At 40.7% G+C, this 26,650-nt stretch overlaps 1 protein-coding gene across 9 annotated transcripts in view; it reads right to left on the minus strand.

The window, feature by feature from the left end:
• The window catches only part of LOC120726439 (RNA-binding motif, single-stranded-interacting protein 3-like), a 289,992-nt gene that overhangs the window by 201,244 nt on the left and 62,098 nt on the right, over window positions 1–26,650 (minus strand). For 5 of the 9 annotated variants that reach the window (XM_040020026.1, XM_040020028.1, XM_040020027.1 and 2 more), the window contains exon 3: window positions 22,082–22,318. The exons of 1 other annotated variant lie outside the window; for it this stretch is intronic. In XM_040020026.1, coding sequence (XP_039875960.1) covers window positions 22,082–22,318 — 237 coding nt within the window. Of the gene's footprint in view, window positions 1–450; window positions 2,171–22,081; window positions 22,319–22,479; window positions 24,398–26,650 lie in introns of those variants that run through there. 3 more of the 9 variants (XM_040020029.1, XM_040020034.1, XM_040020033.1) reach the window with 3 other exon arrangements.

Genomic DNA, 26,650 nt, shown 5'->3' on the forward strand with positions numbered 1-26,650 from the left:
AATCTATAGTGGCACAATAAGAGATTCCGCTTCATAAAATTCCCCTGAATCTGCTAAACATATTATTTAACATGTTACGCTTCACAGCATCTCTTTAGGAGCTCAGCAGTAGGCAGATTAAGTATAGATGGAGGTTACTGGACAGCTCCTGGTTACGCTCAGGCAGGAGAGTAGACCAAAGCCTCCAGCCTTGATCCCTAATCCTTGATCATTCACTCTGTGACATATATGCACACATACAGACACACACACACACGGAGCGGCATAAACATCCGAACTCCAGTGAGGTTCTTGACATCACAACCATCGCAGCCAAGGCCAACTATCCACCAAATCCCATCTCCACTCAGAGAATGGGGGGGGGGGAGAGAGTGGGAGGGATACAGGACAAGAGTGTAGGAGTAAATGAGTGGGCTTGAGAAATGAAAGAAGAGCAGAAGAGCAGCATACCTTGGTCTGGAGATAGTGGGGGTAGTAGTAGGTGTACTGAGGGTACATTGGCTGCTGCTCCAATCGCTTGCCCATGTAGCTGGAATCCTTAGCACTGAGGCAGGGAATGGTGACACGGGGGCGGGAGCTGCCAAGTAGCTAGCAATGGGATAGAGGCAATGAAGGGACTGTGCAATTCCTGTCTTTGCTATCCGCACCGCTGTGTCACTCGCTGATCCCTCCAGGGAGAAAGCAGGGTTTGCGTGTCGGACAGTGGCTGGGAGAAGGGCTGCCTCTGATGAGGAAGCTCCTGACGAACTGTGTCTTACCGGTCCAGGGAATCAGTACCGAGGCAGATGCTCACTCAGTCTCACACTCTTGGATCAGTGCAAATATTTCCACAAGTGCTAGAAGCAAGACAGGCGTGTTTTACAGAGGCTGCTGTCGGATATTAACGCCTAATAAGGGTGAGGTAGAGGAAGAAGAGGAAAGAGAAGACGCGAGGAGGTGCAGGTGGCAGTAGCTCTGGCAGTCCAATAAATGTTGGAAAATGGGAGAAGAGGAGGAGGAGGAGAGGAGGAGGAAAGGAATGGTAAGGAAAACGGGAAAGGACGTATACGTTCACTTCTCTATTTAAGCTGTTTCACTCCAGTCTTTTGCCTGGGCTTTAATCTGTCTCTCTCTCTCTCCCAAACACTGTGAATCTGACTCTCTCTCTAGCTGCCCCTCTCGCTCTCTCTTTCCCTCTCTTACATATACGCGCGCACACACACACACACTTTCTCTCTTGCCTCTGTCTGATTCGACGATGGCTGCGTGCTGTCCTGTTTGACAGAGGGGAGATATCCTCAGCGCCGTCAGATGCACTTTGTGCAAGGAGCAGAGTCACAACACGAGAGCTGAACACAGACACGCAAAGCAATTTCAGTCCGTAACGGTTGAGCCAGCGGGAGGACAGATAACAGAGCAAAGATCCCAGTTTCTAAATGATGTGACACAAGCATATATTTTTTTTTTTTTAAAAATCCACCGGTTGGTTATTCAATCCACTGAGTTCCAGCTAGTAGATGAGTGAAAAAAGCCCCCACAGTGACAGTGTCCCGGGTGCCCAGTGGAGAAGGAGTCCCTCGTCTGCGATCCTCCCTCTTTCTGCTCTTGTAAAATGTGTTCCTTATTTCTTCCTTGGCTCTCTCACTCCTCTAAGCACCCTGCCTCATTCTCTTTCTCTCTGTCACACAGCTGCTCTCTCTCTCTCTCTCGCGTGCGCTTTCTCTATTACACAGTCTCTCAGCCTCTCTCTCTCCCTGTCTCTCTCTCTAGCTCTCCTTCTACTCCACACTGACAGGGTGGTAAAGGGGGCTCGTCCGAGGTTGCGAGCGGAGCAAACTGCCCTCCTCCTTCTCCAGCCCAGCTGGTGGGAGGGTCTTGAGCAGATCTGTGCAAGAGAGCGATCCAGACACAGACCAGCGGGCTGCAGCGTTTCCACAACCTGGGAGAACGCAGGGAATAGGAGTGGAGACGAGCGGGGATGGCGCCAGCGCGAGCAGTCGATTCCCCCTACTGGCTACACAAGGAGCTACCGCCTGGAATACTGTGTCTTCACACGGATGCTTTCACTTCCCAATCTTAGCCGATTAAATTCAAAAACCAGTTATGTTCAATAAATAACTCCACACGTGTATCTGTTCAGAATCTAAAAGTATATCTGAGCTATTTGTTAACTATAGACTAGGTAATTTCTGTTGTAGAAAATGGAAATAAAAACAAAAATAAAAGACAAGTTTTAGAAACCAATTTAAAAATATGTGTTTATATATATATTTTACTTTCTTTAATTATAGGTCTTATTTGGAATTTCACAGCACTTAAGATAATCCTGGCACAAAGCAATGTAACTTCATAATCTCTTTTTAACACATCATTAGTTTTTAGGGACTGAAGGCAGTTTTGAGTGTAAAATATTCCCCCAATCCTGCTAAATATGCTCCCCTGAGTCCCACGTGTTTGTTGTATAATTTACAAACTGTTTCTGGATTACTTGAAGTCCTGTTTACATGCATGCTTGTTTATCTCACATCCATCCTGCTGTAGTACATGTAGAGTGTGGGCTTGCTGAAATGAGCATTTTCCCTGAAAAAAAAAATGTTGCATTGGAAGATATGTTGCTCCTGAAACTATATACTTCATTCAGCTTTAATGGTGCCTTCACAGATGCCAAATTCATGCACACTCAGGCACTATTTAAACACTGTGAATGTTGACTTTTTAACAGTGTCGTGATTGCAGGTCAGATGGATCATCTTGGCTTTGGTATTTTTGCTCTTTTGTCGCTCTTCTTTTGCCGATTTATCTCAACTTTTTTTTTAATGAGTTGATGATATTCAAGATTCAACATATGATTTAGTTTTTTCGTTTTAACATTGATTACACACCATCCTGAAACACTTGTATGTCATCTCGCACCCTCTGACTACACGATGAGTAATTATCGTGCCAAGTGAAAGACTCCAGTGAAACCCGCTTTCTGTGCAGCATTAAATCTCTTTTGATTGACCGTGACCAAAAACATCACAAAAAGAGCATTCGGTCAATTCGGAGAGCGTTTGCCTGATCACAAGCAACCGCAGCTCCAATCACATCTGCAAACAAGATTAAACACAGTGCTTATGAAGTCCTACGTCTTTTTTGTCACACACACGTCCACAAGAATGAACAGCAACAGACTGAAAGTTCTCGAGAGTATCTCGATGACGCTGAGGCCACAAGTTCAGGAGCCTCATTTTTCACTCAATTATCAAATCAGCTTGGGTTTCGTTTAAATTACCTGCCATGAGAACTGAAGAAAACTGCAGCCAAAAAGTACAACATGAAATTACTGGACTGAAAACAATTACATTTGGGCAATTTCCACATCTGAAAATAGACCCCTGACTTTGATGAGTTTAGTTTTGCATTTCATCTGTTCCACTTCAGAGCGTTACACAAAAACCCACGAGGCTGATGTCTCCTTCTCAAAAAATAATAGCCTAATTACAAATGTCTAGTGCAGTAACACACTCAAGATAAGTGATTTCAGCTGTAAAACAAAACCAAAAAAAGAATTCACAACGCAGTATATAATAAAAATTAATTCAGCCACATCTGTATGTCACATATTGTAAGTTACAATGGAATCTGTGTTTGCGTAAATCAGACACAGGAAATTGAATTATTGATAACACTTTGCAGATCATGTTTAAATAATATGGTGTAAATGTCACTTTCTTCCCCCCCTTTCTCCAGACTAAATCTATACCAGCAGAAGAATCTCATGGACCAAAGGAAAGCACAGAGAGAAAGGGCACCTTTTTTCAGACATGGTGAAGCAAATACAATTATCAGATAGGTCACTTTTATCTGAAGGAAAAGAGTTGAGGCTGATATCGATTGTGGATTACCAGATTAACAGTCTTTGGTTCAACTGGGCACAAACTCTGAGCAACTGTGGAAAGATCTACTGTACAGAACACAGAGGAAGACGGGAAATCGGCCAAAGAAGAAAGTGGCTAAAGAGAGGATACAAGGGAAAATAAGAGGAAGCAGCACGAAAAATATGTTACAAAGATATGTAACAAACTGTTTATTTAGTGTGTTTATCACACATGGCATCCACATTTTCTCCAGAAAAGCAGAGTCTGATTAGTTTATCACGAGACTGATCTAAGCTACATTTAATCTATCAGTTTCGATATTTAAAACGACCGATAAATGAAAATTTAAAAAAAGAAAGATGAGACGAGAGACACCATTCAACCATGTTACGAGTCTTGATGTAACATAGTTTGTCCACCAGAGGGCACTGTGGACGTTCCCTGTTAGCATTGTGTTTGGAATGCCACAAACGAGCAAAGTCAGGCATACACAACAACAACAAAATAAACAATTGTGCCTTTGGAAAAGAAACCTGATATATATTGAAAATCATATTCTCTAAAATTGTCAAATAAGTAGTAATAGCTTTAAAAGAAAATCCTACATGCTACGTGAATCAGACTCAGTGTTCTGATCAGGCCATCGGTGGGACCTTTGTCATTTTATTTGAAAAATTACATAAATTCTTTATAGATGATTAACCATCTAACGTGACTATCAATAATTATTGGTCAATAATATTTTATTATTTTTTGTGTCATATATGATGATAAACGAAATATTGTCGGTAGAACATAATACAAAAAGAACAACATCCATGCTATTTAATGTCACATTGGGCTGAGAGGAATATCAAATATAGGCATGAAAAAAATATTTTGTTCCATTAAAAAAAAAAAACTATTATGATTAAACTGTAATAAAAATGCCTGCTAGCATTTGTACTTAATACTTTTAGTAAGAGAGAACGATATTTTTGCTCATATTATGTAATATTTGGTATTATTATGACAAAAAAAAAAAGAGTTTCTCATTTTCTAAAATTTACTGAAATTAGTCAAGAGGGAATGGAAACGCAGGAGAGTACCGTTACAGACACTGGTCAGCTAAATCATCAATATTAATTGGTTCAACCATTAAGAATTAAAAGCTGGGAACTGAGACTTGACTCTTGAAACTAAAGAAGTTGACCTGTGGCCCTACAGACAACACTAGAAACTCTTGAGAACTGGCTGACATGAACTTTCAGCCTTTACCCATGAACTGGCAGAGGTTAGTTTATGAAGGCAATTTAACATTAAGTAACTGGAGAGCTGTACTACATCCTGCATGTAAATAAATGTCAGCACTATGTCTCATTCCATTGAAGCAGACCTTGAAGACTCTAAGAGCGTTTTGCCTTGATGGTGATGGAAGTGTTCTGGTCTGAATCAGTGAGACTGGCGTCACAGAGAAGTGATATGCAGCCAAATATTTCATGCAGAGGGGGAAAAAAGAGCAAGTGTGTTTGTCTCTGTTCCTCTATCAATAATACTGCTGTAAGAAAAAGGTTTTTTTATTCAAAATGAGAACATGAGGACAACAGAGAGGAAATACATAAATTTCCACCAACATTCCTATTTTTGTAACCTTCTTTGTAAACTATTAGACCCTTGAGTAGGCCACGCAGCAAGGTGGCACTGAGTGTTCTTCACAGTGATGGAAAACTCTGATTTACAAGCTGTTCATCACAATGAAACCAAAATTGGCTCTCTACTTGGACAGACACTTGAAAGCCTACACTGAAAAAAAGCAACAAACTTCTGCAGCCAGGTCTGTAAGCATTTTTAAAAAACAAGGCAGTAGCCATCTGCTGCTATTCTTTTTCTTTAGGCCTTCTTTTGATTCTTGTTGATTAACTTTCTAAATTGAGAGCATAAGTGAGTCATTCACACGGCGAAAATAGAGGAAGAGGAAGACAGCTGAGGGTGTATCATGCCCCTGAAGGTGTTAAGTAGTTACAACCCTGTTCAAAGGATTTAGTCTAGTAAAAGAAAACCATTGCATGATCACACTGTGGCTTAGGGACACAGCTCGAAGGTTTTAGTGTTATTTTTATCCTTCATTTAACTGAATCAGTCAAATTCCTACTTAGCAAGTCTGAACAGATATCAAAGAAAGCTTTTATGCAACATAGTTTAATTCTATTAGAATCCATGGATTCTTCTGAAGAGAAACAGAAAAACATTACGTTTCCATTGAAAAACAATTCCTAGAAAGTCCAGAACCTTCCCACTCTACTGCCTGACCCCACCCCGAGGATCACTACTGGCCTTCTTCAAGCTGCTGAGGAAACCAAGAGGCTTTGTTTCCTGTGGTTCACTCGACAGCTCTGCCGTGGGCGTTTCCCAAAAATGACCAGATGCATGGAATTCAAAGGAAGACTAGCACTGTGCCAGGAGCGCGGGGGAGCCTTAAATGAAGGCGGGAAAGGGGAGAGGAGGGAAGCAGGACATGGTACAGTATTCCTGGAAAAATCCCTTTGCTTTTGGCTACAGTTCTACTGGATGACACGCAATCATTCATCTGACATCGTTCGTGTAAACAATGCAGCATGACTAATCAGCTTCTGTGGGGCATTCTGTTCAGCATAAAGTGAAAGTGAAAATAGTTGATGTGCACATGTTGTTGGAAGAAGTGTTTCTGTCATGGATTATCGGAAAGATCCCAAAAACTGTTTCCATTATTTTTAACCTCCTAGGACCTGGCGTCCACATATGTGGACATCACATTTTGGGTTATTTAGACCAAAATACTCCATTTTGCTCTACAGGGGCCTGATATCCTCTTATGAGGACATTATACTGCTACTGTTCTATCAAAATTTTAAACGAATATCCTCATATGTGGCTCTCATTTTTCTTAAAAACAAAAATCAGGTTAACATTCATCAGGTCCCAATCAGCCCAAATATCAAAGAGAAATTAAAAATGCATGCCGTGGAAGAGTTCGGGTCTTAGGAGGTTAAAGAACAGGGCTGAAGTTTGATGAAAAAACAAACCAAAAAAAACATTTTCCCCCAATCTCCACAAAGTCACTTAGTGCATAAAATAATGTGAATGTTTTTCTAATAAATCTTTATTTTTTTAGCCAAATCCAAAGGTATGGTGAAACAGACATGAAATTTTAAGAACACTTAAAATATGTCAGTATATCTTTCAGTATATTCTGCAGTACAATCATAGATTTTGGCAGCTTCACTACAGCTGAATGGAAAACCAACACAAAACCACAGAAAAGACATTAATGTGCTTAGTCCAGCTACAGCCAGCAACTGCTTGTCAACCAGTCTGGGATCAGTGGTTACCAGTGGGTCACAACCCCTGACAGCTGGACAGGAAACTCTCACTTTTCCCAAGCAGCTGGCCAGAAGGTCACCAACAGGTATCTAGTCAGTCTTAGCCAAGCGGCCTAATAATCTCTGGAACGAAAATCTGAGAAGACGGTAAGGTAAGTAAACACTCTGAACGAGTTACTTGCTGAAACGCCATCTCCTGAAATTGTGTGCAGAGATTTATAAGCATTATGTGTGCAATTTCACTACAACTCCAACACATGCAATTACTTAATACATTCTTATCAGTTCACCAACGGATGACAGCCTGAGGTAATTCGACACATTCCCCCTCTGAGAGTATAATTTTCCACAGTGCAAAGAGCAGAGTGATATAGTCAAGATATCATTGCAGGGTACTTCACTTTATTATTACTTCTTTATATACGACGGTGTCATCACTTGGTTTTGGCTGCTTATCTAATACTTCGTGATAATGTAAAAAGGCCAGACTGACTCCAGACCACCAGCCCTGCATTGAGACATTTGATAAACACCAGGCAGATTTCCAGTGAGTCATTAGCTTCTATCACAACATAGAGGAGAGCATAGCAGGCTTAATGGGGAGGAAATATGAAACCAGACGTGCATGAGTAAAAATGACGCACAGCACACCCAACAAGGGAAGGGCAATAGACCCAAAAGAGTTAATTGGATGCACTCACTGGAGCCCTAATCCAAATGTGAAATGTATATACAAGTCATGCCAACCGACTTGTTTTATGATTAATGTTATTCTGAGAAAAGATCAGCATTGTTATAAATGAAACTGGGAAAAGAGGCCTCGAGCAAGGGTGGATTTTGTGTGTGTGTGTCTCAATGTGCAAGCGTATGTAGCTGCATTTTAATGTGGTTTTGTGTTTCTGAAAGCACGTTTAAGGTCAGGTGGTGTAAAGCTGTGGCAGCTTTATGTGTGCTGCCATGAGCAGTGGTGAGCAAAACGTTACAGAAGGGTGAAGGTTATACTGACATGCAAGGTGAAAACACTTCAATGAAGCTCATACATCAGGCTTCCTGTGGCCTAATAATACATGATATAAACTGTAAAAAGGAAGGTGACAACATCCGTATGTGAACCAGCTACAGCTCTACTTGCCGGGGACAGCACGGCGACGTCCATTAAGATACAGAAAAGACGATGCCAAGAAAACCTCTGCGTAATAAGGATTTAAGTGCCGTGCAGGAAGATAGTGTGCGAGTTTAAACAGTAGGTATTTTCCACGTGAGCGTGCTAAGCCAAAAATGTTCAAAATCAACACTGTTTGGAAAACGAAGAACGCAAAAGGGCCAGCAGACCCGACAGAAAAAAATATACTCACAACTCACAGTGGACAAATGCAGAAAGAGGCCTATCAAAGCTTCATCACAGCACTCTCAGCGCATGATGTTCATCTTGTTTTACTCATTGTGTTAATTCCCAAAATAGATCCAAGTGCAAAGCCATTTATTCTCATCAGTTTTGTGCTACATTATCTGTCTTCGAATGTGCTGATGAATCTCTAAGTGTCTAAGAGGTTTTTTTTTTTTTTAAACAACAACACTAAAATTATCCAAAGGATGAAACCATATAACAAGAAAGTGCTAGTATCTGTGACTACATGTAGTATGTGTTTGACTCATGCTTGCCAAAATGGCTCTAACCCCTCGGGGCACTTGGACACGAGATGTCTGGGGCTATCCTGCAGTGTCTGGCACCCGGCACTATAGGCATTTGTGAATGTGGCTTGTTTGGGCACATTCCCAGATGCTCAGTCAGACTGGGAGTTAGGAGGCGTTCCTGGAACAATAACTAAGAGGTCTGTAAGGCACAGAAATGTGTATCGTAATGCTAGAGGAAACCGCTCTACATTACACACTTCACCTGTCAGTGGTTTTAACGTTGTGCCTGATGGGTGGATATGGTAAGTGGTGTTCACGGGCGCCCGTGTTGGGGTAATACCGGCAGAAAACTAAAATTTTGAAGCAACAGATAAAGCTTCTGCGCCTGGCACAGAGAGAGACTTGTGATTAGGAAAAGAGTTATAGCTGCCAGGTACTGGCCTGCCGATGAAGCTCAATGCTGCCTGCAATTGAGCAGGATGGGATGGGAGGACAGCAGCAAATTTTTAAAGTACTGCTAAGCCATCCTGGAATGAAGTGAAATGACCACATGTCACAGAGATGAGAAGTGAGAGGGAGGGGACCAGCAGAGTGAGAAACGGTGCTGAGAGTAAGGAGAGATAGAAAACAGAGTGTGTCGTTCTAAGAGGAATATTTCAGGGTGGTAAATGGAGCAGAACTCCATTCCAGCTCCTCTCTTAACCTCCCCCGGTGTCTCATCCTGTGCATGCAAAGCATGAAGCCCAGGAGACAAAGAAAACAGAGAGGGAGAGCTGAAGAGACAACTTCAGGACTAAATAACACTGCATGAACAGACAGGTCATTTTACTCATGCATTTGTTTTAACATAAAAACACACACAGAGCCAAATAGCACAATTGCTATTCTTTCCATATTGTGGTTTAAATGGAAAAAAGGTGAAAGTCATTGACCCTGACCAAACGGGCAACTACACGAAACATAACTGGAATATGTTTGTGCTGCATTAACGTGCACGCTTTCAACTACTGCAGTGGGTTTTTAACCAACAGTAGGTCAAATGGCTATTTGTGTGAATAAAAAAGGGGGATGATACAGTGACGGACTCAAAATTATTACCTGACATTTAGTTGCTCTCAGTTATGCAGGGCTGTACAGTGCCTTTCAGCTTATTGTTTTGGTTTTCCAGCACATCATTTTACTGTGTAAGCATCCAACCACTCTCACAGCATTGTTTTTGGCTGCAGCAAGCAGCTCTTTTCATAATAAAACTACTATAACTCCCTGCCCAGCAACCACTGGCAGACATACAGTTAGTGGCTAGCTTTTGAACACAGTGGACCATTTCACATGAGAGATGGTGAAGAACACAGCTAAAAGTAGTAGAATACAAATGAATTTGCTGTTGCTCTACGTATTCTGGGTGCATAAATGGGCAACAGTTAGGGGTGAAATTCTCCAGATTTACTTGCCGGGCGATAATATGTTAGTTTACAGCTCATTACTGCTTACCCTTAGGCTAAAAACATGTTAGCGCTGGTTTAAATAACCCTTAATGTATTAATCATTATCAAATCAATGTTAAATCAATTGCCTTGTCCTCATCACATGAGTGAGGACAAGCCGAGTGGCTGACACTTATAAACTGCTGATACGTAGTACAACATGTTTTTCTTTAGGCTTTGTTTCTTGTTAATACAACAGTTTCTTGCTAATTAAGTCTTAGGAACTTGACACTTTTTGTCTATTTAATTTCCCCTAAATGGTACAACAAATGCATTATTAAAGACTGTTGAACAATTAATGGATTCATGCGCTCTAGTAAGCCTGATATGCCTTCAAGTAACCACTGCAGCTTCAGCAATTGTAATGTGTTTAAGCACACTTGGCATGCTGGACATACATCATGGTCACAATGTAAAATGGGTCACATATTTCCGGCATACAGTACATCACACTGAACATCAATCCATCGATTTTCTTAATCTCCCACTTAACCAAACAATTATTATAATTGACTGTTGGAGCCTATCCCTGCTGATAGTGGGCGAGAAGCATGGTACATCCCCAAAAAGGTATCTAGTGCAAAAATAGATGGATGTCCATTCACACCCAGACCCACACATCGACCATTATCGTGGGGTTTGTAGGGTGTAATACTAGCAGATGACACTGAGGTGCTAGAAACCATGTAGTAGATGAGTAAGAACATTCCCTTTATGGTGCAACTCCACTGGGTAACATTTGATATCAGCGAGTGTAAGACTTTCAGGGCAATGCACTTTGAGATTGCTTCCTTGGTGGCGCCTCTATAATTACAAGTACTGAAGTCATCAAAGTGCACTAACTAAATGGAGCAAAGCAGCTCCAACAAGCCTCCCACCTTTTCACACATCCAAAGCTATTGGGAGAGAATGAATGGAGGGTTCTATCTTTCTATTGTTCATACAAGAATCCTTTACTGTTTGAGAGTATTTGAAGAATGTGATACAGTAATGCTATTAAAACACATTTTGAGAATAGGTGAACTTAACTGATAACTTTTCATACTGCTTTTTGACTCCACTAGTTTACAACGGTGACAAGGTGTGCAATCGCATGTGGCTTTTATGCATTTGTCGTTGTATGTGCCTTAACAGAGCCAACTAGGAAGTGAACTGTCAAGCTTTGTCTTCCAACAAGACTTGTTCGAGCAGTGCAATTTCGCTGCCAAAACAACACTCAGAGGAACATTCAAAAACAATGCTCCCCTTAAATAAATCAAAATGCTCCAGCAGCTTAGCTCAGTGGCAAAACCTCACACAACCACTAAATCATGGATTCAGCCATTTTATCTTTTCATGTTTTATTTTCTGTTGAATAGATTCATGTGATGTATCATTTAAGAGACGAGGCTAAGGGAATATAGCCACATAGTAAACTTGAAATCCTGCACTGGTTATCACATTACCAACATCAGTCAGAAAGCTATATGGTAAATGGACTGGTTATCAGTTTTATACCACACCCCATTCACCCATTCACACACATTCATACAAACCCTTTTTTTCTATGGCTCAGTGCTTTCTCGCTAACATTCATGCTAATGAACACACCAGAGAGAAACCTGGGGTTTAGTATACTTTGGCATGCAGACTGGAGCAGCCAGTTACTGAAACACCAACAGACCAAGTAGTGGATGACCTGCTCTACAGCAACCCCTATATACTGTGCATGACAGTCGTCATGGCCTACGGCTGCAGGGGGTTCTAGTGAAAGACTAAGTTAATGTAGTTTGTTATCAATGCAAACAAAATCTGACTATATTTTGATTTTTTTGGTGGATATCTTAAGTACAGTAATTACAGTTATAATTAATTATTTCATTGCAGGAACGTGTATGGTGGCCCTGAGAGGCCAAAGGGACTGCAACTTAAAACACCAGCAATAAGAAAAACGCTGCAAAAGCACACAAAACACAATGGAAATAGGAAAAAGGAAAACAGAAATAGGAAAAACAGATTTCCAAATACACAAGGGAAGTGTTTCTGGGGAGACAATAACCCGACGGACCAGTTGCAGGAACCAAAATATGCTAAGCATTGCGCTGGGAGACACTTAAAAGAAGTGGAGGATCTATCGCCTTTGTGAGGAAAGAAAAGATGAGAGGAAGCGTGTTAGCCTAACTATTAGCCTAAAAATACGTCATCAGTATTATATGGATCATGATAAAACACACCTAGCACGTTTTGGGTTCCTGCAACTGGTCTATCGGGTTATTGTCTCCCCAGAAACACTTCCCTTGTGCTTTTGGAAATCTGTTTTTTCCTATTTCTGTTGTGTTTTGTGTGCCTTTGCAGCGTTTTTCTTATTGCTGGTGTTTTCTTAAGTTGCAGTCCGTTTGGCCTGTCAGGGCCACCGTAAACATGAGTCATCGTTAATGTCAATCAAGGAACCCATGACTTCTTACTTCCCAAAGGGCTGATTTACAAACAATCCACGGGTGTACTGAAGAAATGACTCCAGCCACCTGGTGGACAAGTGAGGACTGGCTTTAAAGAAAAATATGCAGGAATAGTCAGGAGGTGGTAATGAGAGAGGAGCTGAAAATCTGTCTGGAGACAAGATATCAAGGATATCAAACAGCCTAAGTTTCTTTTAAAACTCTGCAACTTTGTCTCATCTGACTACAGAAACAAAGGATAAAGGTACCAGTACGACTGATTAGCTTGCTTAAATTAAATTCTCCTGAATACATGAGAGATCATTTTTAGTATTTAAAAAAAAAAGAAATCTTCCCAGGAAAGCAGTGTTGCTGCAGATACAGACATTACACAGAGCCCTCAAACTTTCAAGCTTACACACAACATTAGCTTGAGGACAAAGCGCACCATACCTCTTACATGCATGTGCGGTATATGGGTTTTCCTGTTATCTGATGTTTGTGGTATGGTGCACTTCACCACGATGTATGCAAAATGTCTGTGTATATCATACTGCATCTTAAATTTACTTCCTGCTTCAAAAACAGCGACAAATTAAACACGGCTCAGTGTGGCTCGATTTGATGCACATGCCCACTTTTTGGTTTGATTTGATATTTGACATCATCACCATGATAGTCGTGGTCAGGTCTACAGCAAACTTAATAACCCTAATCTGAACAAAGGTGTTGCCACATAACCATCTTTACTATCTTCCTATTGAGGGAAAATGCATGTTACATTTGCTTCAGTGATCATGACTTTAGTGTACTTGTGTTTTCTGATGCTCATACTTTCAGTGTAGTTCATATCGGATCATGTTTTTAATTATTCACATGATCAAATTCCATACTTACTTAAAGTGAGGCCCATGCCTGTATGTAAATAAAGTAAGTTAATATGAAAGGGTGTGGATGTAGCCGAGGGCCTCGCAGCTTCGAATCACAGAGACCTTATCGCCTCGTTTTCCTCCCATACGGTTCATGTTCAACCATTGCTCATGCCCATATTGCATGATTGCGCTGAAGGACCAGTATAATCAGTCATAATACTTTACAGATGTTATGGGTGTTTTTAAAGCCAATCCTACAGCCCCAGGCAGCCATATATGAAAGCCCATCTGTGCATGGATGTCAGTTATGTGTGTGTGCATATAAGTATGCATGTGTAGCTGCAACAAAGGCATGATAAGAGTGAAATATGATGAATTAAGGCCACATCTACAGCTCAGGATGTGTGATTTATAGTTCCTTGCTCTGACCTGTCATTGACTAATCACCTTTACAGAAAGCAGCAGGTGCAAACTGATTTTCTGAACAGTGATTTCACAGATGAGACGCTACGAATTGCCATGAAACACGGCCAAGAAACAACACTAAGCCAGCAATGGCATGTAAATATGACAGTCCACATGATATGAACAAGAGAAGGCACCCATTTAAATCCCTGAAAGATCTGCCAGCACCCTTCCTAATCCACCTTCTAACATCCCCCATTGTGTTCAACATCTAATATCAACCATGAACCGCTGCTAAATGAAGAGTGGTGGTATACCACAGCCAGGAATTTACATGGACCGCCCGCTCTTGTGAAATAGGAAATGAAACATACGGAGGCTTGGAAGCGCTGTCAGATTCTGGATATTCCTGTGGTCTGGGTTTTCAAGATCCTGTGGCCCGAGCCTTTAATTCCTAATGGTGTAGAAAGCCAAGCTCTGGTCACGACAGGAAATGCCTTCTAGGTGAAACATCCACCCAAAAAGCATTCGTTCAGAAGTGTCAAACGCAAAAGGTTTCCCTCTAAATTGGATTGGTGCACTAGTAAACAAAGTGCTTTGTCATCGTGACCATGCTCATTTGGTTAGAATCCAGCCAGCTGCAGAAGTATTTAAAGAGAAATTCTTGTTCTGCCTTAGTTAAAATGAGCAACTTTTGTGCATTACAGACAAAACTGTACTTGACGCTTCTGTGGAAACCTATTTATACGAGTCAAATATAACAAACGACGGGAAACAGAGCATTTAAAAAAAAAAAGTGTGGGAGCCTGGGCTTATCCTGTTGATTTCAACGTGTGAAAAAAAAGATGTGAAATTTGTAAGGTGTGTAATTTCTAATTTCCACTTCCCTGACAGTTTTTACCAGATTCTACTGGCACTGTCTACCAGGACAAATCCACATCCCAATGCCCCAAAAACAAAAAACTAATGATTAACATTTTCAAATGTGAACACATCTACATGCATGCAGCAGGCATTTATATATATCGGAAATATGTGAACTGACAAGCGCTGGGGATCGGCAGCTTCAATTTATAGTAGAAATGGCTCAAGTGCAAAGATAATTACTGTTGTGTATGTTTTGCTTGTAACAATTTTCAGAAAATATTCAGCATGAAAATACATCAATGTTGACAGCAGTTTTATGGTTTAATGGATTTGCCTAAACACACACAAATTGGCCGTTATGCGTTATTTCCATACTGAAAATTGAAGCAGAGATACTGCGATGACTTGGTAGGGTTGATCCTGTAAATTCGACTGTTTGTAAATGTTAGTGCGACGGCAGCGGATATGGTCGTGGGAGGCTGGAGCTAAGGAGTGTCATAAGAAGTAAATGCACATTCATACAGACAGACACACTCATGGCACTCAGTGTGCACCGTTGAAGCAAATTAAGGAAGTCTTGGCAGCCTTTTAATGGTCTGTCACAGTCTAACAGGTTTAGAGTGCTTACAATGGACACAGGCACTAAGCCCGGCAGCTCGCACTTAATTGTTGAGAACCTGTGTGTGTGCGCGCATATGTGAGTGTGTGTACACTTTTAGAGATATTCTGCGCCTGTAACTAAAGTCAATGATTCTCATTACGAGGACAGATAAGATAACGCTTCATGCCTGTCAGTCTGACTGGTTCAATAAAATGACAATTCCAGCTGATACATTATGATGAATGTGGTGCCAATAAAAAAGTGTTTCCAGCCACTGTTTGACTGTTATTGTGGAGACAGTGATCCTAAACCCGCGAAACTCATGCACAGTAACGTTCTCATTTATCTGAGTATAGGAAGCTAATTGTGTGTCTATTTTCCACCGAAAGGAATTCTGTTCTCTTAACAATTACAAACAAACCAACGGCAGACAAAGGCGAAGGCAAAGAAGAAGCCACGCAGGGCACAAACCCATAAGTGGATTGAGTTATTGACTCAAGCAGCCAATAATAAACAAAACATCAAGTGTCTCAATTTTCAAGTGCTGCCTGAAGAAATCAACATGGCAAATAAAACCATTTGTTTTTCTCTGTGTAGCCCATGCTCTATCAGCCAGCAAAATGGTCCACCAAGGACAAGGTGGGAGTGCCTAAAAACATCCCTTTAATGGCTGGAGATTCTGAGCTGTGTGACCTAGAATATGTTTGACAATCTTCTTTTAATTAGGCCTCGAAGACACGACTCATTCCAACTGCTGTCCCGAGAGCTAAATTAATTACTGAGACAAAGCCCATTCTAGCTCATGGCAAAGATGAATCATTGCAGTATTTGGGGAATGAGCAATGCACTTCGTTCACGAGCTGATAAAAGAGACTCGCAGTGTAAAACTAATGCACTTCCTTACACATTGGCATCTGTTGCCTCTGCTATTAGGAAGTCCTAACTATTTTTCTCTTGGAAGGAACATTTCTTTGAAAAACATGCCATGAGGAAAAAAGCTTGGACTCCATGACAGCAGATCTGAATCCCTGCCTCACCTCCCCACTCACTCTTTTCAGTGTTACTTCACTTCCAGAGGTCTGATTACTGTGCTTCCTTTGTGGATCCACAAATAACTAATCTCAGCTCAGTTGCCTTTGTGCAGGCCCTGAGCCAGCAGTTGCACCCTCACCCTCTGCCAGAAATCAGGCCATTCATTCAGCTAAATGACAGTATCATCTGTCATCCAGTATAAATGGATGTTTGTGAGTTGCGGGTAATTAAGCTAATCACAACACAAAGAGTTGTGCCAGAGTTCAGCCCTCACAAAGACAGACAGTTGAAAAGGTGAGCTGGATGAATTTATAGCACACCTGCACCTAGTTTATATGTGAACCATTATTCTGCTGAAATCTCCACTGATGATGTTATCGAATATCAAACACAAGGGTTCATGATCAAAGTTAAATGCTGGTCATGGTTGTTAAAAAGACACACCGGAGCAACATTTTGCAGATTCCTCTCGTTCCCTTTTTATCTTCCTTTCCGTCTATTCCACCCTTTTTGATTACCGCCTATTGTATCACAGTCTTGCAGTGTCTCCTTCTGTCTCTTCTCTGAATTTCTAGACCTTGTGAATCTGGATATGTGCCGGGAATCCCTGCTAGCCCGTTTGTATTGACTGAATCATTTGCCAGTTTGTGCTCGGCACATCTAATGAGGTAACAATCAGAGTTTACTGAGGCAACAACAGCGGATTAAATTGAAGGTTTCAAAGGGATGTCCAAGTTCTCAGATAAAGGAGTGATAACATACCCAAATGTATTCATTAGAGGGGGAAAAAATGCATCTTGTTATGTATACCTGATAAGAGCATTAGTACTGCAGGGCACAACATTTTAAAATGTGTTCCAACAGTTCTTAAAACAATTCCCAAGCTGTGGGGAGGAAAGCTGGTTTTGTCCTCTGCAGCACGTGTGTAGGTGTCTCTATCTATATGTTATGAAGAGAGATGAACTCTGCAGCAGTATATAGACGCAATGCGGGCTGACCCTTGAGTTCAGAATGCATCCCCAGTCTTTCCACATATATCTTGTCACAACACCAAAGGAGCAAAAGGCCTCAGTTTTATTATTCCCTCCAACATATGCACTCATATCTGCATGAATTCAGTTTAACTTGGTTATAAGCACATTACATGGACACAGTCAACTCAAGTAGACCATGTTGGTAACTCAATTCCCCCCAGTTGTAAACAATTAAACAGTTAAACGGCAAATACAAGACCACAATTCCAAGAATGCCTTACATGTAAAATAATGAAACACTATCACAACCATGAATAATATCTGGACAGAATAAACTGAGGGGACAACAAAGCAATGTTGATGTGAGGCTCTTTGATCATAATATGATGTAAAGAAGAAGCATACCATCAGAAATGAAACAGCTCACAGGTCACACAGTAAAAGGCGTTTATGTAAGGATAGAAGGTGACTAAAAACACATGCTCTTTTTCTGTTTTGTCCAGTCACACACAGAAAAAATAAAAGGAAAGCTTGCTTGCCATTTAAAAATCCAAGGATGTTGAGGTTGGCAGAAAGCATTACTTAGATTAGTTTTTACATAAAACATAGGGGGGGGGGAAAAGTGCTTGTAAGAATGGGAGTGAATGAGGCAAATTGTATAAAGCACTTTGAGTGCCCAAGCACACTATAAGCACTATGTAAGAACCAGTCCGTTTAGCATTTACTTCAATCCCAGCTTTGATGCCAATTCAGTCTGCCCAATCATCACGCAGATATGCCTGATCACCTTTGTAGCAAACCTGATCAAAATAAGGATTAGGTGTTTTCAGCAGGAACAGCTAGTGGATCGGGGTTGGGAAATAACATCGTTATTCAACAGTAATTAGCAAAACAATGTTATGAACACATTAATTCACTCACACACGTTTCTTTCAAAGCTTCTTAAAACCCTGTAAACAAGATTCAAACCATATTCCTACTGTTTAAATCTCAATTCAGCACTGACAATACATTTTATAAAACATTAAGAACCTCAAGTCCTTTGAGCCTCATACAGTAATGGAAGAAAAAAAAAAAACAAATTTAGGAGCCTAACACCATGTTTCATTGTAGAGTTTTAAGTGTTTGTTTGCAAGCAGTCCAGTAGTTGTTGAAATATTTCAACTGGAACCAAAATATTGGACAGGCTGACCAACACTATCACAGAGAGCCTTCTATAATGGCTAAAACTAAACCCTGCCCATGAGAGTGCCTGAAACAGGAAATATTTGTCATTTTCTTTCCAAAGTACAGGGTGGGCCATTTATATGGATATACCGTAATAACATGGGAATGGTTGGTGATATGTAACTACATTGAAACCAAGCACACCATTGTTTTTCTTGTGACATTACCAATAAGTTTGATGTGTCACATGGCCCTCTTCCTATTGAAAAAACAAAAGTTGTATCCAAGATGGCCGACGTCTAAATGGCCACCATGGTCACCACCCATCTTGAGGAGTTTGCCTCCTCACATATACTAATGTGCCACAAACAGGACTTTAATATCACCAACCATTCCCATGTTATTACGGTGTATCCATATAAATGGCCCACCCTGTATAATCAAAATCAAGTGTTTCGGTGTCCAAGTTTATTATTAAAGTCTGCTTTAAACCACTAACCATCTCAGTAATTTCCCTGTAACTCCTTATGTGTAGTGTGAGAATGTCAAACAATACAATGGCAGAGGACACACACACGCACATGGCAAATCTGCAGTTTATGAAAGAACTTTGTATGTGTTAGTATTGCACAGTTGCTGGAAATAGGAGAATCCATCTATTTGACTCTCTTTTTAGTCACATCTTCTGACGTCTACGTGACTTTCTTTACTGTGTTTTGTCAGCCTGTGGTTCCCTGAGGGGTATTCACCATATTAAAAGTGGGAATGTATCTCCTTCCATTGTAATTACAAACCCACTGGAGGCAAAGCTTCTTGATCTCTGCTGGATCCTAACTTGCCTTTCTGTTTCACCCCTTTATTTACTCACCTCTCTCAGCCGGGAGGACAGACACATGCTAAGCTATCAGTTCTGTTTTCTTTCCTTTCTGTTGGGCATTCTTTGCATCTAATACGCCTGAAATTACAACAGCATTTAGAGGGGCAATAAAAAATTGATGGATTTACAGGGGAAACGAACTTTCATAGGGGTATCGGTTTCAGTGTCTTCGATATATACTGGATTTCAATTCCATATAAATATAGTATATGTTGTCTATGAGAAGCTTAAAACACAAAGCAGACTCAAAAGCTGGAACCATTCTTTGGTTTACTGTAAGTGTCTGGATTAGCCATCTCTAGTCACTGTAAATCTTCCTTGAGGCCAAGTGTTGAGGCCAAAGCATGATAGTAGGGGAGAAATTACCTTCTGCAGGGAGAAAATGAAAACTGCCAAAAAGCAAACAAGTATCCCCACTGTCCCATGAAAACAGGGCAGTTAAAGCCAGCTAAGCCTGCGATGGTTTGATCGCAGAGGGCAGGAGTTTGATGATCCTGTGGTGATCAGCAACCAAGACAGGTTAGACGTGGAGTGTGAGAAGTATGGCTTAGCAACATCGTACAAAAACACATAGAGAGCAATAGAGTGGAGAAGAAGAAGAATAAAAGAAAAAAAGAAAAAGAAACGGTCTGCTGTGAATCTATTTTTTTCACATCTTCTCAGTTTTTTAACAATGGTAAAATCATGTGTGCCATTACTATGCATTTTCGGAAATTCGAAAATTTGGGGTTTTAAACAATAATGCAATTAAAAAAAAATTCAACCCATTAGAAATTGATTGACACTTTTTTCTTCAGTCTACAAAGTGATAAACAGCCATCCCAAATGATAAAAAAAAAAAACCAACAAAACCAAAAAACATAATATTTCTATTGTTTTTAAATCCTGTCCAATCTAAAGTTAATTTCACTACCAATGCCAAAATGTTACACTTTCTGGTGACCTACTGTATGCAAAACCCAGATTTCAGTCGCCTCACTCCCACAAAGTGAATTATCACTAATATACATGCACTGTATGTGAATGCAGAACATATAGGGCTACACACAGCAGAGAATGGAGTGTGCTGATAATAACTTCCTCCCTTTAAGGGAATACGGACACTAATCCTACAGATGGCTGTTGCCTGGGTGGATATCGAGCTTTGAAACGCTTCATGAAGATCAGCACTATTTTCCACTGAGGAAAACAATGACCATGCTCAGTCAGAGAAGGACAAAAGTGGCTTTATGATAGCTCTTTTTTAAATTGTTTGTTGCATAAAAAGAACTAAGACACTCATGGGTCCTGTGTGTGCGGACGTTGATGACTGTGCCTGATATCTCTGGTGGGATGTGGCAGCAGGACAAGAAAGGACCGTAATGCTCCCAAAAACTTATGACAACTGATCGAGCGGCGCCGCATCTACAATAACAGAATCAGCATTTATGTCTGTTTTGGAATGTTCTCTGTTGTTCTTCAACAGTGTTGTGCAAATGCTGGAACCAAAAACAGAGCTCTTTTTTGCCTCAGGTAGCAGAAGTGGTCTAATTGACAACAGCGGCAGAGATGGTGTTTGTTAGTGATGGCGACGATTTTGTACTGCAAGCAAAAGCAGGACTTCTGTATTGAAATGAAACGTACACACACAAAGAACAGCTAGGGCTCTTAAAGAACAACTGTTTTCCACCTTTCTAAAAAGTATGAATGTGTCCTTTAGTGTGTAAGAAATAACATAAAAGGAATGCTGGATCCGGCAGCTGATGTACAGTGATGATTATCATATCTAAATCCAATCCAATTTCTTTACATGGAGGCGCTTCAGGGGAGTCTCAACATGCAGGCAAGTAGGCAGCAGGGAATTCGCGTGGTGCGTATGTAAGATGAGAGAATACCAGAGTGTTGTAATGGAAAAAAGAGAAAATGAGAGAAAGATTTGGTGTGAAGCCTTGTAAAATACATTTATTACAGGAAGAAATACAGAGAGGGGGGAAAAATAGCTGCCAAATCTTTGTTTCCAGCTCTGTGACTGTGACAGCAACATGACGATAATAAAATTCCTCAATTTGGCTTGTGCCTTAGTTCCAGTCACACCCCAAACGTTACATTAGAAAGGCAGATAGCACAAATAAAGTCAAATCAGACGGATTGCAGAACAGCAATTAATTCCAAGGATAATGACAAGGGAAGCCATCCAGAAGTGTCTCTACCTCAATTAGTCTCTCATTGCACTGCCGATGCAGAGGATGGATGAAAGAAAAACAAATTAAGTTGCAGAGAAGAGAGAAGGAGAGAGAGGGTCAAAGTAAGAGATAGAGCAGGAAGGGGAGGAAGGTTGGAGAGGAAGTGATATACTTGGGTTTGAGAAAAAGAAGGCAAAGATTAAAGCGGAAGACAAAGAAAGGAGTGGGAGGAGGAGATGGAGAAAGAATTTGCTGCGTGCGTAAGAGCTTCCCTGATGGTAACTGCAACCAATCGACTCCAAAGCGAGAGAGAGACAAGAAGAACATTCTTGGTATTCAAAGAAATTATTGCAACACAGCAGCTAGAAATGACAGAGAGGTGCAGACACAGAGGAAATTTACTGTACTCACAGCCGTATGCGCTGGGCAGTAAGCGTAGCTAGTGTGCGTGGACTGAGGGTGGTGTTGCGCATGTTGTTGTTGGTGAGATATATAATGCTGCAGACTTGCACGGGTGAAAGAAGGCCCGCTCCAGGCCCCTTGACCACCACTGCTACCAGTGGTCCAATTGGAGCCAAGACTTGGACCCATGGCTGCTGACTTACTGCCGTGGAAACCTCTCACTGCTGCACTGGGCTGGAAGGACGGCTGGATAGAAACAACAGAGAGAAAGAAAAGAAGTTCGTTTTGGATAGAGAGTGAGAGAGAAAAAAAGAAACTAAGCGAGTGCAATGATGAACATTGGCATCCAAAACATCACAATCAAAAATGCCGGCGAGCAGTGACTGCCCAACTGCTCGCTCACTGACCTGTATCAAAAGAAAAGCAGGATGTGGCGTCGATCTAAAGACTTCATGCCAAAACATCAAGATTGTTCTCTCACTTTCTTTTCACGCAACTCCTTCTTGCCCCCACCCAACACCAGATGTTGTGAAACTTCCTACTGTCACGGTCGAGATGTGTTCTTGCTGGAAAAGCGCTGATTGGTTTGATAAGATGCTTGGATTACAGGCTCGCAACAAAGCTTCCCAGTATGCCATTAAGTATTGGGTATCAACAGGGTCCAGGAAACACAGGGCTGAATCTGCTGACAGTCTGACTTATGCAGCTCTGAGATGGGTTACCTCGGCTGTCATGGCCAGTGGAGCACAGAAGAAATACAGGACACACAGGGCACAGAGAGCACACATGCCGATCCATGGCATTTTAACAAGACCTAGGGCAAATACTGCAGGTATCTGCAAACTCTTCTAATTCAGAGTTCACTCCCTCACGTAAAACATCTAAAATATGATGCAATCTTAAGACCATCTGCCACAAATTTAATTTGCATGTGCAAATTGTGTGCAGAGCAAACCACCTTGAATGAAGCACAGCTGTACATCACTAGTGAACATTAATAGTCCCCTTTAGCCCCTGTTGGATTTTCACTGAGGTCAGAGGCCACCCCACACAGGGGTTACTGGAGCAGAGTGATGGCAGCTGTGCTTAGAAAGCTTTCCAGTTCTGTATTCTTCATCACTAAAGAACTGGAGGGGGAAAATGTAAGCCAAAGTTCAGCCTAATTCATACAATACATACAATGACAGGTTTAGGGTTCATGTTAATAAAAAACAGGAGGAATCTGTTCCCCCCCTCAAAGCAGAATAGATGCATTTATACAGCACTACATGGTGGAAAATGAGGCCCAATGGTGTCATAAAACCGTAAGCGCTGGGAAAAAAACAGAAATATGCGAAGCACAATTTTGAATCACCAGGTTTCAACCCATGTAAAAATGGAAACTACAGCTGGAAAACAAAAAACAAAAAATAAATAAAGCATCCTCCCCCTTTTAACAAACATATGAAACGCACCGAGATGTTCTTTTCTCTCAGGGCTTAAATAAAAGGCTTAGTCACAGGGTCAGAATTTGAAACTGTGTGTGGGCAGGATATAGTGTACCAACAACAAATAAGCATTTCGAGCTGGATCTCGCTGATGGAAGTTATTGGGTGCTATAGAGACATTAACACAATGTTATACTGCTACTGTAAAAGCCAGAGGGGAAGGACGGCCCCCAGTGTGGTCCATTAAGCTGCGTGGCCATAGACGCTACTTTAACACAAGTATTCGCCAGTTCATGGCGTTTAAGTGCTGCCCCAAGTCGTGCAACAACCTCCGCTGGTCTAATGAATGAGGATAATTCAGGCAATGAGGAGGCATTTAGGACTAAAGCATCTATGCAGAGATGTTCTGTTACAGACTCTTTTTCAACGAATTTTAAACATGTTTAATACATTTAAAGGCGATTTGGATGATTCACTCTTTATATGATAGGGCAGGGCTGTGTTTTACACGAGCCCGAGATCCAAGGGTCCTGACATTCTTGACTAGAATACAGCATCGGTCCCCAGACTGAGATTCATGTCACAGATTTTCAGCGGCTTGTCAGAGAGCTACAGTCTGCCCATATTTCAGCATTTTATAAAAGTATCTGGTTACAGGTACTTTTCCACTTTTAAGGAGGAGGCTTTTACATATTTGGCAAACAGATGTGTATATACTGTCTGCTGGCTTACACATTTCTTTGTGCTAGCTTATGCATTTCTTTGAAACTCAATTGTAATGGTTTCACTGTAAATCTAACCATCCTGAGTAAGGATAATGCAGGAAGCTGCAGTGGATCCACACAGAGACTACTCACATGAGAGTCAAGACTGGCAGGCAGCTACTCCAGCCAGCTATCATCTATAATACATTTACACTTGTCAGCCTTTGTGTGCAACTTTTAATAAGTCTCTCTCCACAAGGGTCATGTAAAAATCTATCTCAGGACTTGCGTAATCAATGCTGGATCATCAAAACAAAATATATGATTAATTGATTTTTATCAGTTATTTATGAATGCTAGCTCTAATTCATATTCTTATCATGTGATTGAACAGCTTTAACCTAAATGTGAACACGGGTGGTTTTAGGGAGTAAAAAATGTTGGAGCTGCTGCATATGATTCAACCCAGTCTTTCGGTAAAATACCTAATAGCTATGTAGGTCCACAGGGCAAAACATATGACTTTTTTACAATAAAAGCTCATCCCCACACACATATTGTTTGTATAATGTGATATTACAGAAAGTTCAGAAAAAGATCAAATGAAGAGAATATTAAAAATGTTAACTATGTTTGCTTTTCTTGGGACATTTTATGCTGTTTTGTCATACTTTGTGAAAAGGTCATCTGAAATTACCTAAACTGAGTGAAAGAAAATCTGTATTAATGGAGGTAACTTGGTGCTGCCCCACAGAACATCCACATAATGTCTCATCCAGCGTGTAGGCTTTAAATCATAATACATTAATACATGCTACAAATAGAGGGATGTGCATTATTTTTTGATGCAAGATACTGACATGGTTTAAGTGAAAAGAAAAACTAACTACTTCAGCAAGCCAGGGAATAATCAGCACCATTTATTACTGAAAATTCAAGTAATGCAAAATAATGCTTTTCTTTCAGCCGTGAACAAGTGAGTGAGTTTTGCGGATCCATTAAAACGTAGAGAAGAACCAGAGCGCAGCACCTCTCCTGAGTCCATGTTTCTCTGGTTAAGTGATTTTCCCCATTCTCTTCTCTCTTCCTGGTGATATGGGTATGGTTAGATGCATCAGGGGACAGACCTTTTTGAATTACAGAACTCTTCTCTCTCTTGTCTGTCTTTATTTAATGTGTAATACTGTTAGGTGTTATGGGAAAACCGCTATTTAACTCAGTTGGCACAAAAAGAGCAGCTTTTCTTATTAATTTCATTTTAATTTTCTATTTTTACTTTCTCAGCTCAGTTGTCATTAAATAAATTATACTCACCAGCCACTTAATTATTTTCAACAGCTCATTAACACAGTTACCCAATTAGCCTATCACATGGCAGTATTCAAGTGTATTTAGACATGTGAACACTAGTCAAGACAACCTGGCGAAATTGAAAATGAGCATCGGAATTAAGAAGAAAGGTGATTTAAGTGAATTTGAATGTGCCATGGTTATTCATGCAAGACAGGCTGATCTGACTATTTCAGAAAATGCTGATCTACTGGGATTTTTCCACACAACCATCTGCAGGGTTTACAGAGAACGAACCAAATAAGAGAAAACATCCAGTGTCCAAGCGTCAGTTCTCTAAATGAAAATGTCTCGTGATGCTAGAGGTTAGAGAAGAATGGCCAGACTGCTTTGAGCTGATAAGAAGGCAAAAATAACACACTCGTTACAACTGAGGTATGCAGAAGAGCATCTCTTCTTAGCAGAAGACCGTACCAGGAGCAACTTCTGTCATCTTAGAACACAAACCTGATGCAACACAAAGGCTGCAGTATAGTTTAGAAAAATGTTGCTAGCTCTAATGAAAATAAAATGCACAGAGTGTGTACTTAAATTGAAAAATGTACTCCAGTATAAGAAATACATAAATCTAACCTGGTTTAGGTTGTAATGGCCACTCTAAGTATTGGAGAAGGAAGCTTGCCACAGCATTTTATTTTAGCCTATTTTATAACTCGTAAACTAAAAAGAAGAAAGACGGACATTGTTTCCTCTGGAATCAACCCTCTGTGACCTACGACTATTATGAAACGTCCACTCTAAGGATGGTCATACAGAACGACTCCTTGTATACTGGAAATATTTCCAAATCTATGTCACAACAGAAGAAAGAATAAAGGGGAAGTTGTTGAGGAAGTAATCAGTGTCCTATTACCAAGACATCACATGGCTTTTGTAGTAAAGAAAGTTTTACAAAAATATGGTGTGTACAGACTTTCTTATAAGATGAATCTAAGACCCTGAGGCAAAACACTGCTTTTTTTCCCCCCTTACGAGTTTCCTTAAATTTGATCATAACCTTTAGCTCAAGGTGTAATACCAAATTTGGAGAAATAATATTGTCTCATTGCCTACTCTGCTTACTGTACACATTAAATAACACTGCGCTGTGATTATCT

This window comes from Simochromis diagramma, unplaced genomic scaffold (assembly GCF_900408965.1).
Source record: "Simochromis diagramma unplaced genomic scaffold, fSimDia1.1 OVJJ01000753.1, whole genome shotgun sequence".
Taxonomy (NCBI): Eukaryota; Metazoa; Chordata; class Actinopteri; order Cichliformes; family Cichlidae; genus Simochromis; species Simochromis diagramma.